At 37.4% G+C, this 24,182-nt stretch overlaps 1 protein-coding gene across 2 annotated transcripts in view; it reads right to left on the bottom strand.

The window, feature by feature from the left end:
- Window positions 1–11,329: 11,329 nt before the first annotated feature.
- The window catches only part of NUCB2 (nucleobindin 2), a 26,109-nt gene continuing 13,256 nt past the window's right edge, over window positions 11,330–24,182 (bottom strand). For both annotated transcript variants that reach the window (XM_085548606.1, XM_015864126.3), the window contains 8 exons: window positions 22,745–22,930; window positions 22,049–22,139; window positions 20,468–20,526; window positions 18,889–18,981; window positions 17,792–17,881; window positions 17,085–17,255; window positions 16,676–16,757; window positions 11,330–14,951 (listed from right to left, as the gene is read on the bottom strand). In XM_085548606.1, the coding sequence (XP_085404732.1) occupies window positions 14,839–14,951; window positions 16,676–16,757; window positions 17,085–17,255; window positions 17,792–17,881; window positions 18,889–18,981; window positions 20,468–20,526; window positions 22,049–22,139; window positions 22,745–22,930 (885 nt within the window). In that variant the 3' untranslated portion in view covers window positions 11,330–14,838. The remainder of the gene's footprint in view (window positions 14,952–16,675; window positions 16,758–17,084; window positions 17,256–17,791; window positions 17,882–18,888; window positions 18,982–20,467; window positions 20,527–22,048; window positions 22,140–22,744; window positions 22,931–24,182) is intronic.

Here is a 24,182-nt window from a genome sequence, read left to right as displayed (position 1 = left end):
CCTCTGCACAGCCGGTGCCTGCCGAGGGTTCAGCTGAACTCAAGAGCAGCGGAGCCATGTTCACCCTGTCAGCCCCACCGTGACAGCAGGAGTGGTTCCTCTCTGCAGCTCCTTTGTGTGGGGATGGCAGCAATAGCAGCAGGTTTGTTCCTGCATTACTAGTGGATATCAGTAGCATTAACTGCAGTACGCTATTAACAGAACAAACTGCCACTCAATTAAAAAAAGATAATATTCTGTAAATAAAACCTAAATAAGCTTTATGGGACTGACCTGACGCCTGACGACAGAGTTGTTTTCACAGAGATGGCAGCAAATCCACTCTGACGGGCTTTAATTGAAGGAGTTCCCTGATCAGGTCCATGTGTGCTCAGTGATCCATCTATCTGAGCAATAACAGCCACGTTTTTGACAGCTGGTCAGTGGAACAGCAGGACAAATGTTCCAGAGAGTCACAGAACTTCCCTTCTGGCTATAGAACACCTTCAGGAATCTACAGTAAAATGAAATCACAGTTTGATTTAGAATGATAACATTGTATCTATGTTTTCAATACATTTCTATTTCAGAGCCATGAATGTCTGTATCAGTGTTATCAGACTGCGGTTAGGTGAATAAGTATCCATTCAATTTCCAAATGCCCAATACACCAACACTGTTCTGTTTCACAATGAAAAGGCAGCGAAACCAGCATTAACAAGTAGTTAGCAAAGAAAACAGGGAAAGGCATATTTTATATTTGTAGTAGTAAAACAATCCTTTTTTTTTTTTTTTTCATCAAATTGGCAATGATGCAGTGTTTTGTGTACTACATTTATTCTGAGTCCAATTGACATTTTGTTCCAGCTTTCCCTCTTTCTGCACCAGTTCCATCACTCATCAGAGAGGCACTTGCAGCAAAGCCAATTGCTTTTCCTCAGCACCTTTGTTCCTGTGAAAATTCACTGCTTTTATCCCTGTTCTGTTTTTACAATGCTCACAGATACAATTTTAGCATTAGCTTTCCATGGACTTAAACCATTGGATTCTCCACTGTTTCCAGAGTGCCTTGCATTAACATGTTAGATACATTCAATGTTGTCACATAAAACCTCTTCAGATGGAGAAGTATTTGACCTAAATGTGAAGCAATCTCCGCAGCACTACATGCAACTATTTTCAGGTCCTGATGCAAGACTTCTTTTCCCTCAGGGAGATCTCTGCTACAAAGAGGTAGAAAATTCTCTTTGTGAGATAGGGAGGGGAAGGGTGGAAGGAAAGAGCTTGCCTCTGTTGGGATACTTTCAGAACCAGCTCTTATGTCACTCCCTTTACAACAACCTGCTCTATTTTCTGAAGTTTGGACATAAAAAGGCAGTATAATATTAAGAGGAAGGCAGGATTTCTTCTATTAAAATCATCAGCTAATTGTTTCAGTCCATTTGTTGGTGACTTTGAATCTCAGAAATCTTGTGATTTAAAATTATTCTTTCCTCACTTCCAACACTCAGCAGTATTTCAGGGGCAGAGCAAGGGAGAAAAAGGGGTATTGCTGATTTTGGAGGACCATTTCGCTTTGCCATGTACTAAGTACTTGAGAACAGAAATTCCTGAGGATTTTCATGAAGTTGCACTTATGTTGACCACACACATCCTCTGTATGATGCGTTCTGAAGAACAGGTCAGTGCTGTCTTTTGCGGTAGAAAAGACCTCAATCTCAGCAATGAGCAAACACTGCATTTTTTGTAGCTGAGGTTCAACATGAGCATGCTTTTTAACTTGCTACTCTTTTCTGATAGGTGGCATCCTGGGGTCCTGCTGAGAGATCAGTTTGGGGCGGTGTGTTGCAGGTCCTACTGCTGCTCCCTGCACACTTCCTCTGCACTGAAACCAGTGGGAGTGAAACTGCAAATGACGTGCTCAGGGGTTGACCTGACTGGGAGAGAGAACATGGACAGAGACAATGGGAAGCTTTGAGTTTTGTAGCAACCCACTGCTACAACCCACTCAAGGGTGTGGTGGTGCCAGTTGTGTCCATGCAAATTGCATTTCATGTGCTGTGGAATCTAGAGTCCATTACCAGCTTATACACACAGTTCACATTGTTTAGTGCACTTAGATTAGAGGTCGATAAGACGGACAGAAGAATCATGGGGATTATTAATCAGAAAGAGAAGCTGAAGAACACTTAAGTTATTTGTCATCGTTCTAAAATACTTGCAGTGACAGCACAGCCATGGGGCATATCTGTTTTATGTTGCTTTTCCTAATGAAATCAAGAGGCATACGTGTAAGAAATTAGAGGACAACAAGGTTTGATTTGGTCTCTTTATTCCCCAAGGCATACAATAAATATAGCACCGTGGCAGTGTATTTCAGCAGGAAAACCTCCCTGTGAAACAGATCAAAACCAGAAGTGAACTCAGCAAGCTGAGTATTAGGGCAAAGGGGGGTCAGGGACACAAATTTTATATCCACCAGTGACATGATGGGAAGATGTCAAGAAGCAAAAAACTGTTTTCATTTGAAGCAATTCACACCAGCAAAGGTGCGAAGATGTTGAAATGAAAGAGCAGAGATGTTAAAGTAGATGTGAGAGCCTCACGAAAATGTGTTTAACCAGACCAGTGCTTACATATTAGGATAGATTAGCAGAAGGGTCAGTGCCCTGTAAGGTGAGTGCAGGCCAGCCATGATCTGCATTGCTCAATCTGGACGGTGGGTAAATACTGCTGTGTGCTGAGCAAGGTACCGGTCACAAGAGAGCCCTTCTAGAGGCAGCATTTGTGGTGACAGATTCTTGTGGCTAGTTACTTATTAATAGTTAATGATACAAAACGAATGAAAAATTAATAGTCCTCTGAAAGCTGAATTGGTTTCATCGTGTTTTCTTTCCTCTTCCACTCTTTCTCTTATGTCAGTTGCCCCCGCTAGATAATTAGTGCAGGCCAGATGGTATAGCTTACTTTCAATGTGGGATAAGGAAAGAGTGCTTAGAGAAATAAAATATAGAAATAAAGTAGATCTCAGAGAACAATCTGTGAAATTGCCAAGCTTGCAACTGACACAGTTATTTCTTGTACAAAGCATGGAAAAAAATCTACCACACATTATTTCCTGTTCATTATACAGGCTGCTGCAGAAGGAAAAGTGATTTAGTTCTTCAGGTACTGGTTGTGGGGGAAGGTCCAGAAATGCTGCATTTTAGGCTTCCTGGTTATTACTGGCACCCCTTTCTCTCTTCCTGTACACAAAGTCATGGAGGTGTTGCCACTACAAATGGGAAGGATCGATGTTCTTTGTAGCTCATGTTCCTGCACTGCTCTGCATTCATCCAAGGGCAGATGCCCCATCCCAAGGCAGATACCTCAAAACCAACAGATCTGACCCAGAAGGCAGTAAAAGAATTCCCACCTTTTTCAATGCATTTTTGTATCAAAGGATCTGCTGAAAGCCTGCACTGCAGCATTCAGATGGATTCAGTCAGCACAACAGATGTCATTCAAGCAAAGCTGCTGTTTTGAGGTGGGAAGACCCTTATGGGAAGGAGGCCCTGGGGAATGCAGACCTGGGACATGTGCTCAGTGTGGCTGGTGACTGTCTAGCTGCCTATAACAAATGACTCAGCATACTATTTTTGATTCAGCAACAGGAGAAAGATATGTGATACAAACCTTCACCTCCCCCTCTCCCCCACCCAAGTAGAACTATTAAAAGTGCAGAAGACATTCTTGAGAGGCTGTAGATACCACTGCCTCAGTCTTGCTTGTAGCACTGCTAAGAGCCTATGGAAGACAGCACAGCACACTGGGGTTTTTTTGCTTACACTGCTATTTTGATGCATAATGTGACATTAAAGAATCATGACAGGAAAATGACTCATTAAAAAAAAAATCTTTAAAAAAAAGAATTAAAACTGTGTAGCCCCTCTTTGCCACTTTCAGCTTTTGTACCTTGCTTACTGAGTTTAAATGCAGATGGCATATCCACAGGAGGCTACCTTAACTGGTAAAGCTGAGCAGCTCTAAGTCAGCAACCCTCTGTGACCTGCTGTGGAGTCAGAGATGTCATGGTGGTGGCCCCACAGAGGTATGTCCCCTCTTTGCTGGAGCATGCCCTGGCTGGAGGCATTGAGTATCCTGACCCATCCCAGTGCTAAGCAGAAGTGGGGGGTGAAGTCACTTTTTTCCTTCCCTGGATGTTCTTTGCATGCCTGCTATTTAAGCAGTATTTGTTTCCTCTATCCAGGACACAGTAGACAAAATGTATAAACAGTGTTATTGTTATTATTAGTTATAAAAGTTATTCCTGAACAGAGCTGAGGCACAGAGGAATGTCACTGCAGATCAGGAGCAGCAGTAGGAGTCCTTAACTTTAGCAAGTTTCAAATCAGGCCTGCATGTGAAATCCTAGGCCTTTAAATCCAAGAGAGTTTGCCAGGTTTGTTAGCACCAGGATTTTTCTCTTAGGGCTGACTCCTATTAAGATGATGGGAGTGGGCAGCTGACCCAAATAGTTCCTGATTGTGCCTTTGTCAATATATGTTGTTCCCTCTACTTTATGCTGAAAGTCTTAGTCTTCTCTGGTAGTCTATGGGAGCTTTCTGCTGTGTCTTGTAAGTAAAAGTTTTAACTTTTTTCTCTGATATGAGGAATTATGGCTATTGTGCATTTTGTATGTGCCTATTGATTGAGGAACTTGAATGTTCATGACTTGGTTGGAGGCCTGTTGTTTGAGCTCCTGCTGTTTCCCAGGATGTGTACCAGTATTCTCAATATCCAGCTTATTCCCCAGATGTGATTTTCCAGCGTTGGTAGTTGTACTTTTGCTTTAAGCTTCCAGGAAAAGTCCTGGTAAAATAACATGTATTTCACAGGGCTGGGGGAAATGAGGATTAGGGAAATGAGGACTGGGGAAATGAGTAGGATGATTAGTGTGTTCCTCTAGGAAAACATATGGGTTTTATGAAAGCAAGATGTGCCTAACAGCAGTTTCTTTATAGAACTTTGTAGTAAATTCAGATCTTGAAGAAGCTAAGGAAATAAAGAAGTTGCCTTCCATAGCCAGTTCTAATGATGATTTTGTAGGATGGCAGTATTCTGTAGGCATGCTGATTGCTGAAGTGCATAATGGTGATTTGATTTGGAGGGCCTAATGGTTGGCTTCACCAAGTGTGAGAACAGCTTACACTTGCTGAGTATTCATCTAGAACTACAGGCAGTAAGAAGATATTTTTCCAAAGACAGTTTGTACTTTTAGAAATGTCTCTGTAAGAAGTGGTCACTATCTTTTTACACATTCTCATCTATTGAAAGTTGTCTGAACATCCTAGGCTGAAGTATTTAGACTCAGAATCTGTGTGTAATGCATTCTTAAATGAATTATTTATATATCTCTACAAACTTGTGTAAATGTGATCGTTCTGTTGGTAATATCATTGTTTTTTATTCCTGCTAAGTTGTTAGTCCTGCACTTAATTTTTCTATTTGGTTCATTGCTATATAGAGTCAAAAAAGTTTTTGCTGTGTTCTTGGACAGTATCTGTTTAAGGAAAGATGTAAAATAACTGCTTTGTAATTGGCCTGTGATTTGCAGCCAGAACTCTTACAATGTCACCATTACAAGTATTTTCTGTGGTATTGGCTCTTTCTGCAGTTATGTGTGCATCTGCCTTCACTGAAGAGAGTCTGTTTCCTTTGTTAAATGGAAATCAATTAAGTTTTAAAACGTAGATTTCATCTCAAATTTGATCTTTGGTAGTAATGTCACATGTGATTCTATGGTTTTTTGCCTTGCTTTTCTACTGTTACATAGGAAATGACTATAAGGATGGTCTGATTTCTGTTTTTACTTTGTTGTATGTTATGAAATACTTCACTTTCTAAGGAGTAGCTTTTTCTTGGCTAGAAGAACCAGAGGTACTTTCTTTCTCTCTCTCTCTCTCTTTTTTTTTTTTTTTTTTTTTTTTTAGAGAATCTTAAATAAATAAATGCTATTCTGCTTTAAAACAAATACTTTTCAGAGGTTCTGTGTAGCTCTAATTTGCAGCCAGTGATTGGCTTATTAGCAGCTTGTCAAGAGCCCACTAGGTTCTCCCACCAAGTAGGAAGAATTACCATGATTTAAAATAGCAGTATCTTTTTACTGACTCATCATAAAGGGAATGAATGTATCTATAGGCAAATCCATAGTGCTGCATTAGGAAGTACTGCCAAATTAACATCAGTCCAAAGATACGTAATAGTATGTTCTCATTACCATATATTCAGTGATTGTTGGTTTTCACATTAATTCATAGAAAAACTACTCCAAAATGTTCTAAATTCAGCAGATGCTTTTTTACTCTCTCTAAAAATGTGGATGCAGTTCAGATCATGTCTGATTAAAATGGTCTGCTGGAACATATATTTAATTCATTTTCTGAAAGAATTTAAATAAAACTACCACTGATCAGCGTCAGTTGACAGGTTTGATTTGATCCTTCAGGAGTTATGAGGAAAAGTTGTGTTCATGTTTCAAGTTTAAGGAATGGCTATTCAGTGCCTAACTATGGGATGGGAAGTTCAGTGATTTCTATATGATTAGGATACATAGGAATACATAAAAGGTAATCTCTTTTAGATAAGGCTCCAATATCTTTAATAACTCTGCGGAATGTCTCATCCAACTGCTCTAAAATAAATTTGAGTACTTGCAAACCAGAATTCAGATTTAAACTTCCCTCTGAAAGATAAATGATAAAACATTTTACCTGCAAATTTGAGTTGAAAAGCTTTTTTCGCATACTGTTGTGCTGCTGGATTAATATCCTCTGATCCTAGTATATGCAAACTTCAAGACTGTCTTACTAGGTGTACTTTGTATAAGAATTTCTCCTTTGAGACAACAAGGGACTGCTGAAGTAAGAGAGAAAAGGCTCCATTAGAATGCTGCTGGAATAAGATACTCCTGAGATACCAAGCTAAGAGTGTTTTTTAGGATTCACCTGCTACTCTTGAGTCTTCAATAACTCTTCTCAATAAGGTCCTGTACATACCTACATGCATGCGTGGTCATTACTGCATATAGTTAAGAGAAATTTTGCTCTTTGTTAGAGGATGGTTGTTTCTCCTAAGGTATGTGTGTATCCCTCCATCATCTCAGCAGCAGGAATAAAACTGAGGGTAGGAATTATGTATAAACATAAGCTCTTACCTTGAGCAGGCTATTTCCAGCCTGTTCATCATTACTTCTACCAAATAAAATAGCCTGTTACTTTGCTAAAAACAAACAGTGAAGAGAAAGCACTGTAATTTGACATCAAACTAGTTAAGGCACCTTAACACTGTACCCTTGTCCTGGGCTTGCTTCTTAAGTAAAAAATCTAAAATCAATATCATTTTCTCCATATTAGAATATTATGGTATGAAATCAATCTTGGACTTGAGAGGGTCAAGTGAAATTGTTTCTGTCAGATGGGATATGTCTCAGAAAGCAAACTAGTGCTAGAGTGGCTGAATTAGAGATAATGGTGTTAAACTGGACTTCTTTATTAACCAACAACTTTACACAAATTCTGTAGTAGGGAGTAAAACATTTTTCTCTCATTTGAAATAAAACTAAGGTAAATCTGTTTCAAATTATGTTTATACTGGTTTGTTGGAACCGCTGCAAAGAGTCTGTGGCAAAGTGACGTGCCAGCTTGAGCACTCTGTGGACTAATTCAACAGCAAATTGGGGCTGAATCTTTCTTGCTCAGTGACTCCTAGGTTACACTTTCCTGTCCCAAATGGTTCTGTACATCTGAAACAAAATTATTTCCCTTCAAGTTAAATCCAATAGTGTCCTATAATTCCTTTACAGGGAAAGGGCCCAAAAATGTACTATGCATTCCTGGAAGTCATAAAAACATTGATTTTTTTGTGATGAGTTTCCCCAGGGCCTTCTGCATTACTTTGGAAGCAAATTCTCTTTTGTCAAACATGAAAGCTGTAGGAATTACCTGAATCACAGCTTTTACATGGAAACAATCATTTCAGTTGCCCAGAAACTCCTGGGTAATGTTATCCTTGATTGTGTCTTCCTTCAGAAACCACTGGGTTTGAATCACTTCAGAGACAGGCATGCTGTGTACTCTTGCTCACAGGCCAAGAACAGTATCTGTGGGTTTTAGCAAACTTATATAAACAAAAAGTCCAGATGATACAGTATTTTCTAATGCCAGATAAGCAGATAAGAATGCGAAATGGAGGTCAAAGACGCTCAATTATATAGAGCTCTTCCCAGCCTTGGTGTTTATATATTTGGATATTTATACAGAAAGCAAGAAGGTGCTGCCCAGTCTTACTCAGGAATGCAATAACCATGAGACACAGTGTTCTTTTGACAGCCTAAATACAACATACCTCCAGTTCTCTATATAAGAAAATGAACATATAACAGTGTAATAATTGTTCGGGTGCAGGGCTTCTGTAACAAAATATGTAACTACATGCTACATTTTCATTGGAAATTAATCTGACTCATGAAGTTCTTTCACTAATGCTTCTCACAGCCCACAGAACAGCTGCACCAGCACAATTTACAAGGTGGTGAGTTATGGAGTATAAGCACTTTCTGTGCTGCAGGAGGAACAATTTCTGTTTCTGGTAAAGCAGCAGTTTTCTAATAACTTTCAAGGTTCAAGCAGCAGTGTCATACTACTCACAGATATCTTCATATGTGTCTTTAAAAATATACTTCAAAAACTCAGATAACTGCGCATACGTTTGTTTAGTTTTGGAAACATTCTTAAAAACTCTAAACATTTCAAGTCTGCTCAAGGGACATGGTTCCCAGATTTCCAGAGGTAGGAACACAGATGTTGTGGACCCTGAAATTCTCGAAGTAATGTTGAAGCTTAACTTAGATTTCAAGTTAAATTTAAATTTGTATCTGGTATATTATTATATACCAGAGCAGAAGAAAATATGTTCTGCTCCCTCAAAGTGCACCTGCAGCATCTGTTCTCCGTTCTCTGGTCTGCCTGGAATTAATACCTTTAAGATCCAGGCCAACATATGACAGCACTTAAATTGTTCAGCTTCCTAACAGATGTGTTGGGTGTTGAAGGAGCATAAGTCGTGGATGGTAGCAATTGAGAGCCCACATATTTGTGACTTTTAAGGTAGCACTCAGAAGTATGTTATCTAAGTATGTTATATTCAGTTCTCACCTTCCTATCTTACTATGCCGCCGGGCTGCTTCTCGACATGCTTTAGAGAGTGCTCAGTAATCCTAATCTCAGGCTCCCTCTAGTGGAAAAAAATGGTACGTGACTATAAATGATTAGAAATCACTTGGTTTTATAACCGATGTTGCATCACTTCCCCGTGGTATTAAATGCACTGGCAAGGTCTGAATCATTTCTGGAAGAGATGCAGACTCAGGAATTTCACTCGTTGCTACTTAAGTATATGGAGTCTTTTTGTGAAATTTCCATGCAGACAAGTTTGCACAGAATACCCAAGTCATGGCTGAATAATACTTCCTCTCCTACTATGTAGGCTTTGAATTCATGAAGCAGGGTAGCTTGGTATGATATAGAAGATGGAGGGCTGCCTGTGCCTCCGTCCTGTTTTTTCCAGGGTCACCTGTTGTAGGGAACATAGAGACTGATGCCCTCTTTGTATGCTGTTGATAGTGATTATAGGCTAGTGGGAAAGTGTAAAATAATGTATTAGAAGGGAAACTGTACATTCTGTCCTTCTACAACATGGAAATGGCTCTATGTGACGTTGCCCAGAAGATAGCTCTTGTGAATTATTATGTATTAAAATAATGCAAATCTGAATGAACATAAGCTGTTCAAAATGGCAGCTGAACAGCAGTACAGCAGTCACAATGCAGTATTCAGACTGAAAGTCCCCTGATATCATGGAAAAGGTGCGGTGAGTGGAGAGATCAGCATTGGAATGCTGCTCTATCTCTGTATTTGTCAATGGTAACGTACCAGGTTTAGAAACTTTTTTTCTGGGGAAAAACAATTAAAAAAAGAAAACCTCTCTTTCGTATTTTGCTTTACTGTATAAGCAAGTATGCAGATTGTTGTTTAACACATATTTTAAGTGCAGCTTTTAAGGTATTAAAAACATGAATATTAGGGCATTAGTAAATTGTTTGGTACTTGCTATCTGCAGTTGTGTAAATTAGGGGACTCAAACTTAATCTCCTACTGTGTAGCCAAATTTTTTTTATTTTTATTTTTTTAAAAAAAAGCTACCTTTTAGGAATGTAACCTAGGTCTGATGAGTGACGCTGTGTTTCCAGATGGGACTCATACTCATCTTTAAATGCTGTGATATGACTACCTCTTAACTGTAGTAACAGATATTTGGAGATGCAAACAAGAAAGGACTTCTAGGGTAAACCATAATGACAGCTCCTGGCATTTGCTACCTACTTTGCTTACATTACAAAAGGACAGTCCATATACCTCAGAGCTTCATTTCCTTGAAGAATGTCACCATACGTTGTATTTTTTTCTTATTCAGCATGTGCTTATAAACACTATGCTTACATACTGTACACAGTGGAAGTTCCACGAGCCATCATGTCCCATGCATCTCCCTCAAAATACACACTGTCACAGCAATTCTGACATCCTGAAATGGCTGACACCTGGCTTTGAAGGCAAAATCTGTAAATAAAGAGAAAACAACCTATAGCAAAATCTGCTACTGAAACTCATGGGTATTTCAACTTTTCTGGGATTTCTCTTTTGAACTGAAACACATCAGGGAGATATGTGGTATTAATGTCTAGGGTTTCTCATGGTGGTGCAATTTCATTAGTGGGTGTTTTCGTTGTGTGTTGTTTTTTTGGTTTTTTTGTTTTTGGTTTTTTTTATGAATACAGAAAATTTAGCATTCAAATGCTGATTTAGTGAGTGAATAGCTATTGTGGTGATGCAGCCAGTGTCAGGAAGAATGAAAGATGTCTATTTGTTTATGAAATATTTTTACCTTTTTCCAGAAAACACACAACAAATAGGAAGGCAAAAATGAGCTTATGCACAAGACCTAAGCCATGAAAGACTTTATATGCTTGTGCACAGCCCAAATCCTGCCCAGCCATACCTGGCCATATATGCTCACCTCCCATGCAGGCCCCAAAACAGTGCAGTTTCAGCACTTTGAAATATCACCTGTTCTCCCTTAGGAGCAGACTTGGGGCTGTCCTGGGTCATGCCCTAGCACAGCCCCGCTCTGGCCCACAAGCCCTCTTATCCCAGAGGAAGCAGAAGTGAATGCTCCTTGGCTGTGGTGCTGCCTGCTGGCAGCAGCTGCCTCATTCTCAACCACTTAAAATAAAACACTGTAAGTCTGTGACTGCACTGAGATTCAGTTTAATCCAGTTAAAAACTAATCAATACAAACTATGGACTGGGCCTTTTTTTCTTACATATATTGCACTGGAAGATAAAAATTTATACACCACTGACCAAATCTTACCCCTTCATCCTCCTACTGAAATCCCAGCCAAGTACAAAACAAAACATCTGTATCTTTGTCTTGGAATTGATGCCTCTATGAGGTTACATTCAATTTTCCTGTAAATCACCTCCTAAAGGAAAAGCAGAGTACAGGTCAAAGTCCTGGTGCCCATGATATTCCAGTCCCTTGTTTAACTTCAATTATAGAGTTCTATTTCCTGACATAGCTGCAAGTTTTTTTTTAATCTTTTAAAAAGCTCCTGAGAAATCCATACCATAGAAGAAAACAGGCAGTGAGTGGATAATGTAATACTTTCAGTCTCTGTTGTGGAAGAGAGAACCTAATGAAAGATGTCATTATTGAAAAAAAGCTGTGTTAAAGAAGGGTTAAACCAGTTACATGTTCCATGTGTAGGTGTGACTTTAGCATGTTGCATAACATCTATGGCAGATATTCCTTACAGTGAATTACACGTTTATCTCAGAATTAATCCTCAAAAATAATTGGACTAGATTATGCTCAGATTGAGACCTCATTAGCTTGGGTCTGAAGAATAAAGTCCTTTCCATAAAGAATGACAAGATGGACAGCATCAGGTCAGGACTGTTTGCTGTTTGTTGAGACTGGACCTGACTGCCCATCTTCCAGGAAAATACCCATTTAGGCCTCTCTATGCAGACATGTGGAACAGATAATGACTCGTATGAGATTCTGAATTGGACAGATGAGTATGAATCTCTAATTTGTCTCAAAAACTTTTAGGCAGCAAAGTTAGGGTCTGCTCAGTAGGAGTTAAATAACTTAAATGTTACTGTGAACTAAGGCATTGACTTCCTCACAATTCAGCACAAACATCTGACAGCTGGACTACAACTTACATTACTGTTAAGAGAGAAATCTGATCAGTAATTCTAGAATTTAGAAAATTGCCTGTTTTTACCTCTAAGAAGTGAACCTAAGTATATTGTTAAAATGCAAACCTATCACTAAAATTAACACTGACAAGAACATTTCAGTATCAGACAGCAGTTGAGGAAAGATACGCGTTGTTTTATGCCGAATGTGGCTCAAGTTAGTTGAAATGTAAAATTGGGAACTCTTGTTAACTTTGCAATGAAAACAAAGCTTGAGCTGTGGCAAGTGCTTGAGAGCATATACTATACTACCTATAATAACATTTGTGATGAGGCAGATAGGAAGGAAGAATGATTTGTATGGTAGAAATGCATTCAGATTAAAGGTTTCAGTCCTTGATTCTCTGGAAACATCTCCAGCTGTATCATTCTTTCTTTGCAAAATTTCATGTGGTACAAGGAGAAGGAAAAATGTCCCCTCCTCTTTTTTGTGGTGTTAGAATAACTCACCTTTGTTTTCCTCTTTCCTCACTCTGCTCCTGATTATCATGCTTACAGCCCTAAAGCCAAGACTCTGCACTGGGAAATGATGTTACTCTGCTTGTAGCTGTAACTACGTCTAGTTCTCTTAGCAAAAAGTTGTAGAAATAAGCTTCAGCCTCCTGACAAAGACATAAACTGATGTTAGAATTACATGGAAGTAACAAACAGTGGCTTTTGAAACTAATTTTAGAAACATATTAAGATACTAACAACTTGGAGAGAGAACAACAACAAAGTAAATCTAATTGCTGGAGTGGTATAAATGAATGAAATGTGACATCACAATTAACAAGATGAAACAGATAAAGAAACCTAATCTATTCCAGCAATGAGTTTTGTTACATTGTGTGAAGAATGTGAATATGCTCAATTCATCTGAAAGAAGCATTAAGCATGTAAGGAATATGACCAGCCTCTATCAATCAGAATACTTTAGTGAGAGACTTAAATATCAAATATCAATACAAAACATTAGTAACTGCCAAAGGTCTTTGAGTTTGCCTAAAATATTTGAGTATTATCCTGTAAGAAACATCTTTTGGTAGGAGAGGCCTGCCTGTTTCTTTGCTCAAAACCCAAATGATCTCTTTGAATGAGAATGCAGTTAGCCACAGAAGTGGAAGAAAATACAAAGGATGCTTGCCAAGGTGCGTGTATATCAGTTCAGAGCCAATGTTATACAATCAGAGCAATCCATATTTCTTCTTAACAGCAACAAACAAACAAACACAAAGCTAGAAAGAGGGTTTACGCTCAGTCTGAAGTGGATGAGAAGCAAGGACAATCACACAGCTTTTTGACGTTATAGCAAAACCCACAGGAAAGACAACTTTTGCTGCTCAGTTTTTGTTTTGTTGTTTTTTTGTTTGGTTTTTAAAAATCTTGGCTTACAGTATGAGAGAGCTATCCTGGTTCTATTCCAAAATAATACAATCAAGTAGCACCCTTGTTTTAGATATTTCATATGCCTACATCAACTAACTGCTGAAAGACAAATGTGTATTAACAGTGAGACTCTTAACAAGTCAAAGATTCATGTCTGAGAAGAGCTTTCAGAATCACATGGTGCATTTTGAAAAAATCTGGTTTTACCGCAAGAGGTAGGAAAATCTGTACAGAAAAAGACAGTGAGCCTTGTTCTGTTTTGTACATTTCCATCAACATAAAAAGCTTATTTAACTGCATGCAAAATTTTGAGATCACTTGGCACCTGATGAAAGAAACAGGGACAAAAGTACTATCCCTGGAGCCAAATGAGTGAGCCAGCTGCTACACAGAATTAATCTTAACAAGGACGGTTCAGACCAATCCACTAGAAGTACAGTAGTCCTTCTGAAGGCTCATAGTGAAATTCTTAGGCTTCTGTAAACATGAAAAGTATTCACTATTCCATGCAATTGTTTGTGGTGGCTAAATTTTAGAAAGTGCAAATTTTCTAAAAGTTAAGCGTAAGAATTTTCATTTTTATTTGGTCTCAGAAGAAGAAAGTGTTTGGTAGTACTGGAAATGGTAGGCCTTTATCTATGGTCTATTTCCCTGTACTTTGCTTCTCAGCATTTCTGGAAAGAGTTTCTACATAAAACAAGATCTAACTTGATATTCAGGCCAGTTCATTGCTTCTTCTCTGAAAAGCTTGCAATTCGTGCCTAAACACGCAATGGCAGTCATCTCCCTCTTTTTATAGGAGAAGAGTCCAAGAGCTAAGTCCCTTGGCCATAAAAACCTTTAATAATAAGTTTCCTTAATATTTTTCCTCCGTTATAGCTGCTAAATGATCCTCCTGTTGCCTTTCTTACTGATGTATTGGAGAGAAAATTAATTTATGATTCAAGCCTGATTGATATTTAATCTCTAATGCTCCCAGTGATTTTTACAATCTGGGAAAGAAAGTGGAGAGTTCATTACCCTTTTTGTTGTTTGTTTTTTGTTTTTTTTGTCCCTCTCCCTTTTCTGCCTTTTACCCTCCCCCCAAAATAATAAAGATGCTATAAAGTTGAGGCACAAGTGGCTAAGGGTGAACTTGATCAGTTCCAGCAGCTGGTTCTTGGATGTGTCCTGGTGGTAGAGGCTGATCACCTCCTGCAGGTTGTTTTGGTGCTTCTTCAATTTTGTGCTCGCCAGCTGTAAAACAGGAATAAAACTGCTTAAAATTTCTCTATTAAATGAGCTCCACATGTGAAAAGTCCCTAAAGTAATGTTTCTAGTGTACAGACAATCAAACTGAACCACCTGTTTTTGTTTTGTAATTGGAAGCTGGAATTTACATGGCCAACAATGAAATCAGATTGAGTTTACCCAGGAGGCTGCAAAATGATAATATTCAGAATTTCTTCTTAGATTACTAGTTGCTTCTGTTTTCAGCAAAAAATGTTTTTATTTATATAGTCTCTTTCTGGATATTAATCTGTTCTTTCTAAAACATACTGCATGTTTATGAAACCTCTAATCCTAACACTACAACAATAGTGTATATTTCATATATATATGTATAATCAGTTATTGCCAGTGTTAAAAGATGTATCACTAAACCAAGCCCAAGGTATCTGTGATTACAAACGGTGTTTTTACTGAAGAGTAAGAGAGGCTATCATAACCAAGGTTTATAAATTGGTATTAGCCCCAAGCAGCTTTGAAGCAAATGAAAGATAAAATGAAACTCATGTTCAAATTCCATTTTTTCTTGCTTTGGTCATAAAACAGAATAGTTTGAGGATAGAACTCCAGAATACTCAAAGTGAGCTGTAATCACTGAAAATGGTATTTCAGGTTTGAAATCTCACTGTTGGCCCCACAAGTGCTGTTAAATCCTTCCAATATTCAAAAGTCTGACTGGATATAGCCCAAAGCTTTATATTAAAGTTGTTAAAAATTCCTGAGCTGTACTGACAATGTTAGCACATAAACATGGAAGCCAATAAAAGCCATATTAGTTCTAGATGGGGAGGAAAATGTTTGGATGTATGGAAGGGCAGAGGTAAGAAGTGTTAAAATACAGCTGACCACTTTGTTTTTACCAATAATCATATGGAATGATTTATTGTGATTTTATTGTCTGTTCGTGTTGAAGCCATTGGTTGCTCATGTTGTCTAAAGCTTGTCACATCATGTTGTGCTCAGATGCAGGTAAACTGACCAGAGAGGACAGACATGTCGAAAGCATTTCAATGTTTTGATTTGTTCCCCAGTCAGAGACTGAGACCACAATTTTGGATTACAATCTGGAATTCCAAGATACAGCTAAGAGAGTAACAAACAGCTTTCATCTAGCTGCATAACTAGTGATAACCATTGAATGATAGGTGAACCAACATTAGAGCTTGTGCAGACATCTTGGCATCAGGAGCATGGTTGTACAACAAGCAATGCTGCTTGAATTACTGTCATTTCACATTCTTGCTATTCAAATCAGGTATATTACAACATGTTTGCACAACACAAGCTACACTGAATGCACCTATCTCTGCACTGGTAATGCAGCCATAGGACATTAGACAGGTGTGGTCGTTTGTATGCCCCTACTCTTTTCTGAATACTCAGACTTATCCTAGATCTCACTATTTTTAGACTGACATACAAAACGCTCCAACAAACTGCAATATTTTCTCTGTCCATCTAGTGCTGTAAGTTAGAACTCTTTTTATTTTCCTACAGATATAAAATTGGTGAGATTTCATCGACATTTTAGAAATCTTCCATACTTCTGTCTTGAAGACAGTTTAGTGAGCCTCCCTACAGAGATCATTAAAACCACATTATATTTAAGAGTTTGAACAGAAAATGTATTTTTAATGACTGTCATGTTGGGAATCTTAAAGTTTGTGTTTTCTACATAGAAAGATACATACGGGGCTGGAATTTCAGTTCTCCAGCTGGTCCTGCAGGTGGATTTGCTTGTTGTAGTTTCTTTTGTTCCATCTGTTTTACAACCTGGTGAAAAATGAAGTAACGCAGTTGAAAAACTTCACTCTGTCAACTTTCTCTGACATGAGTGAATAAGCACAGGAAACGTATGCACATCATTATGCTGAGTCTTGGTTAGCAGGAAAACTACTGAGTTGAGATGCTTTCACTGTTTGCTGTAATCTGAAGTAATGGATTATGACGTGCTGCAGTACTGCTGTTGTTTAGAATTCAACTGAGATTCCTATCAGAAATTAAGATGAAAGATGTTCCAGAGCTGGGGACTGTCATAAGCCTTCACATGCATAAGAATACAGGAGAGAGAGAAAAAAAATCCTGTTGTCATAAGCGTACCTGCTGAAGCTCTTGTTTCTGAGCCTGAAGCTGGTCATGCTGCCTCTGTAGCTCTTCCTTCTGTTTCTGAAGTTCTTCTGCCTTCTTTCTGAGCTCATCTTCCTGCTGAGAAATATGACTTTCAAATTCCTTCAGTTCATCCTCAGTGAAGAGCTGCTGTTGATCTAGCGTCTGCAAGAAAGAACAAACATGAATACTTGAGTAGGAATGCGTATCTATTTTTCATTATGTTTCCACTGAAATAATTATATGAATTGCACAGTTTACTAGATGTGAATGATAATGTTATGAATTAGTATGTTCATTTAAACAGTAAAATAGCTATTTCTTAGCAAGATTCTATGACAAGTTTAGAGTTAGGAGGAAAAAAAAAATCCTCTTGTTTTCAACTGAGATTGTATCTCTGCTTTAAAGTGATTCATAAATGAAATGTCCACTTCATGTTTGAAAAACATGTGGATAAACATCTTCTAAATCCATGTGGTGGCAGTGCAAGACCATTTCTGTTTGTGTGCAGACCATAAAGATTACATCTGTACTGTATTAGTCTGTCACGTTTTGTATATTACATTTAGCTAGTGCGTTTAACCACACATATACCAAAACAAGACAGAAAAATGGCAAAGGTCAGACACATGCCATTTGGTTTCCTGGTTAGAGTGATGGTAATAGTACAGTATGTTGCACTTGGAACACATTTTCTTTACCTCCCAACTATCTGGCTCCAAAAATTCTTTTTTTTCTGTAGCTCGCAGGAACTCTTCCAAAGTTACTAGTCTGTCCTTGTTGATGTCAACCTGTTTGAAGCAAAAAAAAAAAATTAAACTCTGCCTAAAGGATGGGTTTTGGTAGAGAAAACATTAACTTTGTTACATAAGTATCTTCAAATACAACCATTTTATTTTTAAATTGTCCCATTTTTCAAATGAATGCCTGCAACATCCTCTAAAAACTTCTCATCCAAGCCATCATCTAGCTTAGTAAAAATGGAAATAAAAAGTAAATCCTCACATTTCACTTGGGAAGTAATTGCAAAAACGTGTGGCTGCAGGCCCAGTGCTTATAGGAGCATGCCTGATGTTTCCCAGGAAAAACAAATTGTAGCTTTTTGATAATAACATTGTAATTCTGAGTCAGAACAATCTCTACTGTTGGATAGGGAGATTTTAAAACAAAGCAAAGATGAACTGTGTCAGAAACCTTTAAAGGGAAGAGAGGAAATTCCTCCCTTCATGAGTAAAAGAAGTCCAGGCTTGCTCAGATCCTCAAGCTTAAGAAAAAAAGTTGAATAGAGAAAAAATATGTGAAAAAGAGTGATTCAAAATACCCTCTTCCCTTTCCTCTGTTTCCCGAACAGAAAAAAAAAACCACAAAACAGTGAGAACCAGTAATGGTAATCACTGTTGTAAGTAATGCCTTGAACTCACACATCTCTTCTGAATGGACAAAAACCAGAAGACAGTACTTTCCTTAATCTTTCCACAGAATCTCACCCTACTGTCAAGTGTAAGAGGACATTCATAGTCTTCCCTGTTTAACAAAATTCACTGGGCATTTGTATTAAATCCGAGTACCTGCAAATGACATGAGGCTATTGCCAAGTCCTCCTCTGGAATTTATTTAATAAGTTTAGTCTTCAGGCATTTACATCAACCTAAGATAGGGCCTGATAACTGTGGCTTTCTGAATCTCAGCACTAATAACATTGTGCCCTTCTATTGTATTTAGGCAATCCTTAGTATTAGAACTATTCTTTTTTTAATGTAGCAGGAAAACATCAGCTTTATTAAACATTAGTCCATACCTCATTCATTACATGTTCTCTCATTCTCAGCCTCTCTTCTTCCATTTCAACCATGTCATCCTCTTCATTTTTTGGATCATATACTTTTTCTAGCTGAAATTTAAATTTAGGAAATGTTATTTTGGAGAAAGGACTGCTCATTCAAGTGAAAGATTTGGAACAGTAGTTTCAGACAGCTAAAAACATGAGTTCATCATTTTTCCAAGCATGTGTATAGGTGTAAATCTCTTTTACCATAGTATTTACTCAACAAATGAGTATGTCATCATTGCTAAGGATAAAGTTCTCAGTTAATTCATGTGGTCTGTTGTAATTCAGTGCTTTAAACATTGATCTCAGCATGCTGTCTGCGTTCCTGTTTGATTTGAAGTAAGCTGAGTTTCCAAAGTTTCTTGAACAGGAAAGAGTAATTCTGAGCATGCTGTCCACAGTGTAAGCATTCAGGATATCACAAGAAAAACTGAGTGCTAAGCTTAATTGCCCACTTCTCTTCTTAAACAGTGCTTTCTAGTGAGTTCATGTTTATCTGCTTCTCCTTAGCTTTCTAAGCAACTTAGCTTTCTTTCTCATAGGTAATTTTACAGTCCCAGATTATTAATTTTTAAATTACAACACTGTAAAATACTGGGACTTACTTGTCAAAAAAGACTGTTGTACATTTTTGTAGGACATAAAGGGATTGCAACAATTATACTGTTAAATCTTCTACAGTTTATAGTAATTGAGAATTATAAGCTTACATATGTAGCATATCTCATACATTCTGAAGCTCATTAGTGCCAGCTATAATATTGGAACTTTGCATGGGAAGCTTGTTTTCTTTGTTACAAGACAGAACCTCCCAAAAAAAGAAGGCCAAGCCTTTTTGTTTACTCACTGTTTCTGTAGTATCGGTATCTTGCTGCAGCTCAGGGAGGCAAAGTAGTACTAATATTTCTGCTTTTTCTAATGAAGCTTAAAGAAACTAAGGGGTTGCCTGCTTTACCAAATGTACTTGTGCTCCAAACTAGCTAGATGCAAATAATGTGAAATCCCTGCTGCCGCTTCTACAGTGTTGTCCTTCATTGTAGAGCACTTAGATTTGATGAGGCAAATTAATCCATTGTGACTCTTTGTCAAGAAATGCAGCCTAAGTATTTTCAAATGAGTGTGACCTTTTTTCTTTCTGTAAGGTTTATAACTGGCACTGAATGTGTACAGCTGTTCAGATTCAAAACCTACACTAGACTGCACTGAGCCAAAGCAGATTTGCAGCTCTCCACTGCAAATTATACAGGTATACTGCTCAGAGGACTAATAATGAAATCTGAACTGAACATCTGGCAGAAAAGTACATAATAAATACATGTCTACTGTCTGAGTCCTAAGACTGAAATACTTTTTTTTCCTAGTTTTTGTATATGCTTACAGCTGTGCTTAAATATTAAGGGTGCATAAATAACAAAATAAATTATAAAATAATATATATAAAATAATAGTAGTCCAAAACCTACATTTGCTTTTGAAAAAAAAAACCAGACATTCCTGCAATTTTTTTTTTTTTTTGAGTAAGTGAACCTTTGGATTTTTTTTTTTTTACCTCTTTTGTAAATAGGGCTTCCAATTCTTGCTCATCCAGGAAATGATCATTATTGACATCTAAAATAGGAAGCATTGAAAATGTATGTTAATTATGGACAGAAAGTCTCCATGAATTAAGCAGCAGCGCATACACCCTATGTGGATTAAAAATATAATTTAAGGAGATGCTGGTTCCATAGGTCAGCTTTTCTGTTCTGTTTTTTATCAAGAATCAGCTGATCCATATCACCACCTTTCACTACCCAACTGTTAACAAGTGATTGAATAAGTCTGAAGTATTCCCCCTTCTTCTTAGCAAGCTGAAATAGGTCACAACAAGACTGTATTCAGTGCAACTGCCAAAAAACATAGCTGAGAACAACTTGTCCCAATTTAACAACTACATTTGTAAAGAGACTGAAGAATAACAGAATTGAATAGAAAAATATTGTTAGCCAACAGTACAACTCCAAAATAACAACAGAATTTTGTAAAAATCTATATAAACATACAATGCTTAAGAAAATAGCAGTACAAAACTAGTTTTGATGACCAGTGCAAACAAGAGAATACTATCTACTTTGCATGTTACATTCAATTCTGAAGAATGTTATAAAACTTCTGAAATAGAAAGGGGATGGCTACATCTAATGAGTACTATGATGCATTATCTTTGTTTAATTCAGAGTTTTTGATGCCCTAAGCTCTCAGGGAAAAGGTCATTTTAGCTACTGCTGTTTTGGTATGACATGCATAAAATAACTACTAAAAATTTCCAGATAATTGTTTTTTAAGATCTCTTTCTAGAAACAAGAAACATGGCTTTCTTTCTATATAATACATATTTATAAACCAAAACAAAAAGTTAGGATCAATCTATAACATATCAATTAAATTATCATCATTAGTTGAATTGTTTGTGCCACCTAACCCTTAATAGCCCACTGAGGGGAAGGTTCTGCTTAAGGGTACTTGATTATGAAGCATTTATCAACATCAGACAGTTATGAATTTAAATAACCTTATTCAAAGCAAAATGCCTACTGAGATGCATCTTTTTCCCAGCTACTATTGCACTGTTCCTGATTGCAGACTGCTCAGAAATGCGTTGAGAAGCGCTCTGGACTTTGTTTTTTTAAGGCAGTGTTAGAAGTGTCAAGCATTTTCAGAAGTTCCAAGACCACTTCAAACATAAGGGGTGCTTCTCTTATGGTACTTCTCTGCAAAGATGTGAAGAAAGCAGGTTTTCCTCAACACACCCTTAAGGACTTATCCTTGTCTTACAGTGCATGAGCAAAGTTGTGGTTGTGGACAGACCTGTAAATACTCTTACTTCCCTGAGCAACTACTTCTGGTTACTTGCTGTTTCATTTTTTGAGCATTTAAATTTCTGTTTTCAAATTTCGGCCCTATCTGGCTCCACAGTAGACATGCAAAAAACAATATAGATATTTTCTCCTATACCTTTTGGATTCACACAACTCACTTGAGTTCTAAGTCCTCTTCCTAGCATAATGCAAACTTGCTGAACATATGTTCTCAGCAAAAGATTAAAGAAAGTCATAGCATTTGCTAATTAATGTTAAACCAAACCTCTTACCATGTAATTTGAAGAATGTTTTGGGGTCAAACTCATTTGGATCTAGCCCATCTGCTTCTTCCCACACCTCTTTCAATTGATCTTTGCTTCCCTGTATATTGGTTACAAAGAAAAATATTCAAAAAGATGATTAAGTGTACTTTTACAACCTTCCTTTGCATTCCTGTATTACGGTTTCTCTGACAGGCTTTTTTTTAATTAGTAATGTTCAAAACATAATCATTATGATTTCCTTTAATTCAGGTCACATACTTTTTCTAGATAGAAAGGCCCAAGGAAAGAGAGAGTGGCAAAAAAATGTATATTCTCAGGAAAGGAATGTATATTCTCAGGAAAGTCATGGCCACACAGACTCACCTAGAAACAACAGATTAACTAAATTCAACCAGTTGCTGCTCCTGCAGCAAACTGTTCTGTGATGCAGTTCCCTGCAGGAATCCCTATGTTTTCAAATACCCATCTTTCCTCTTTTTGTGACTTTTAGCTAGTTCGTAAATAATAATTCTGCCAGCAAATAGAATACAGAAAAAAAGGAAAGTATATGTGGTGGGTTTTCTAAAGCTCTAAGCACTGCTCCTGCTCTCTGCTTCTATGTCAACAAGACAAATCATGAGAAGAAACATAATACTTCCTTCTCATTATCAACTGGAAAGGAAACCCTCCTTCTAAATGCCTAAGAATAGACTGTAGCCTTACAGGATGGTGAACTTTAGGGTGATCTCCATGTTTCTTTTTCATCTCTTCAAATTTGGATTCTTCACGCTGCCTCTTTTCTTCATCCAATGTTTTTAAATACTCTCTTCTCTCATGTTCTTTCATCATTTCGTATTTCTTAAATTCCTCATGGCGGGTTTTATCGTAATTCTCCAGGTCACTTGTAGCCTATAAGCACAGATAATATATATGCACAATTATGCCACATGATTATGTTAATGCATGTGATACATTATCATGTAAAATACCACTGTTCAGCTATGTGGGTGAGGCTGACTATATTGCCGTTCCCCTCTTAAACATGAAGTAAACTGGTTGGTGGTCCTCCTTCACTTGACAGCGATACAAAAGTATCTTACCTCCTTTCTCCTGTTACTTTCAATGAACTTAATTTGCAAAGGTTTGACTGCTTAGAAATCTTTTGCAGAAACAGTTCTATAAGAGAGCATTGAGGTATTTTTTCTCATTAATTAGCCCAAGAAGTATTTTATTATTAACTAAGCACAGCATCAAGTAGTATAGTAAATTCTTATTCATTTCAGTGTAAGAGCATTTCTAGTTTACCCTTCCATTAATAATGCAGTATTACAACACTACTATACAGCAGCTTCTTACAGATTAAATCAATGAAACTATTTAAGTGGAGAGAAAAGTGTGAGAATTTCTGACATGTACTTATATAAGATTTAAAGCTGTATCAATTTTCAGGTCAAGTTATTAAAGGATATAGTCTTCTAGTGCTTTTTGAAGTTCACATTCATACCTGATAAAGTCTTCCCATTATTTATAATTTTTTGATTAATCAGACCTCTTCATAAATGATTTTAACACGTCCCCTATCCCTCAATACCCATTAAAATAGGTCAATATCTCAGCTGAAAAGAGAAGAAAAATGATGTAATAAGAGAAAGAACTGCCCTGCTGAGGATATGCTTCTCCTAACCAACTAGAATTTTTTCAGCAGCGATGCTCTCAGAAACAGCAAGGAACTTTAATATATATGTAAGTATATAGAGAGAATAATTTTTCACAAAACTGATGTTAAAATTTCCAAAGGTAGATATACCTATGAGAAATGAACAAAGCTTAAAATAGATTTTATTTTTTAAAAAAGAGTCTTCCCATTTACTTTGACAATATGAAATGCCTTCTCAGACATGCAGTATTGTCACATCGTGAGACTTAAGTCCTCTTTTTTTTTCCCCTCAGGGAAATATATTATTTTAAAGCAGTTGAAAAACACAATTCTGTGCTTAGCTTAACTGCATTGTCTTAAACACTGACTGGAATGGGAAAAAAAAAAGTGTCCCTTATTGATGCTATTTAGACATCAAACTCCATGCTCAGTATATGCAGCTTCTGATACTGGTATCTTAATTCTGCTCTCCTTCAGATGTATATATAACAGATTCCCAAATTC

The sequence above is a fragment of the Coturnix japonica genome, chromosome 5 (genome assembly GCF_054131305.1).
Source record: "Coturnix japonica strain WE chromosome 5, WE-NBRP24, whole genome shotgun sequence".
Taxonomy (NCBI): Eukaryota; Metazoa; Chordata; class Aves; order Galliformes; family Phasianidae; genus Coturnix; species Coturnix japonica.
Note: the sequence above shows the minus strand (reverse complement) of the source record. Positions and strands in the feature narration are given on the sequence as shown.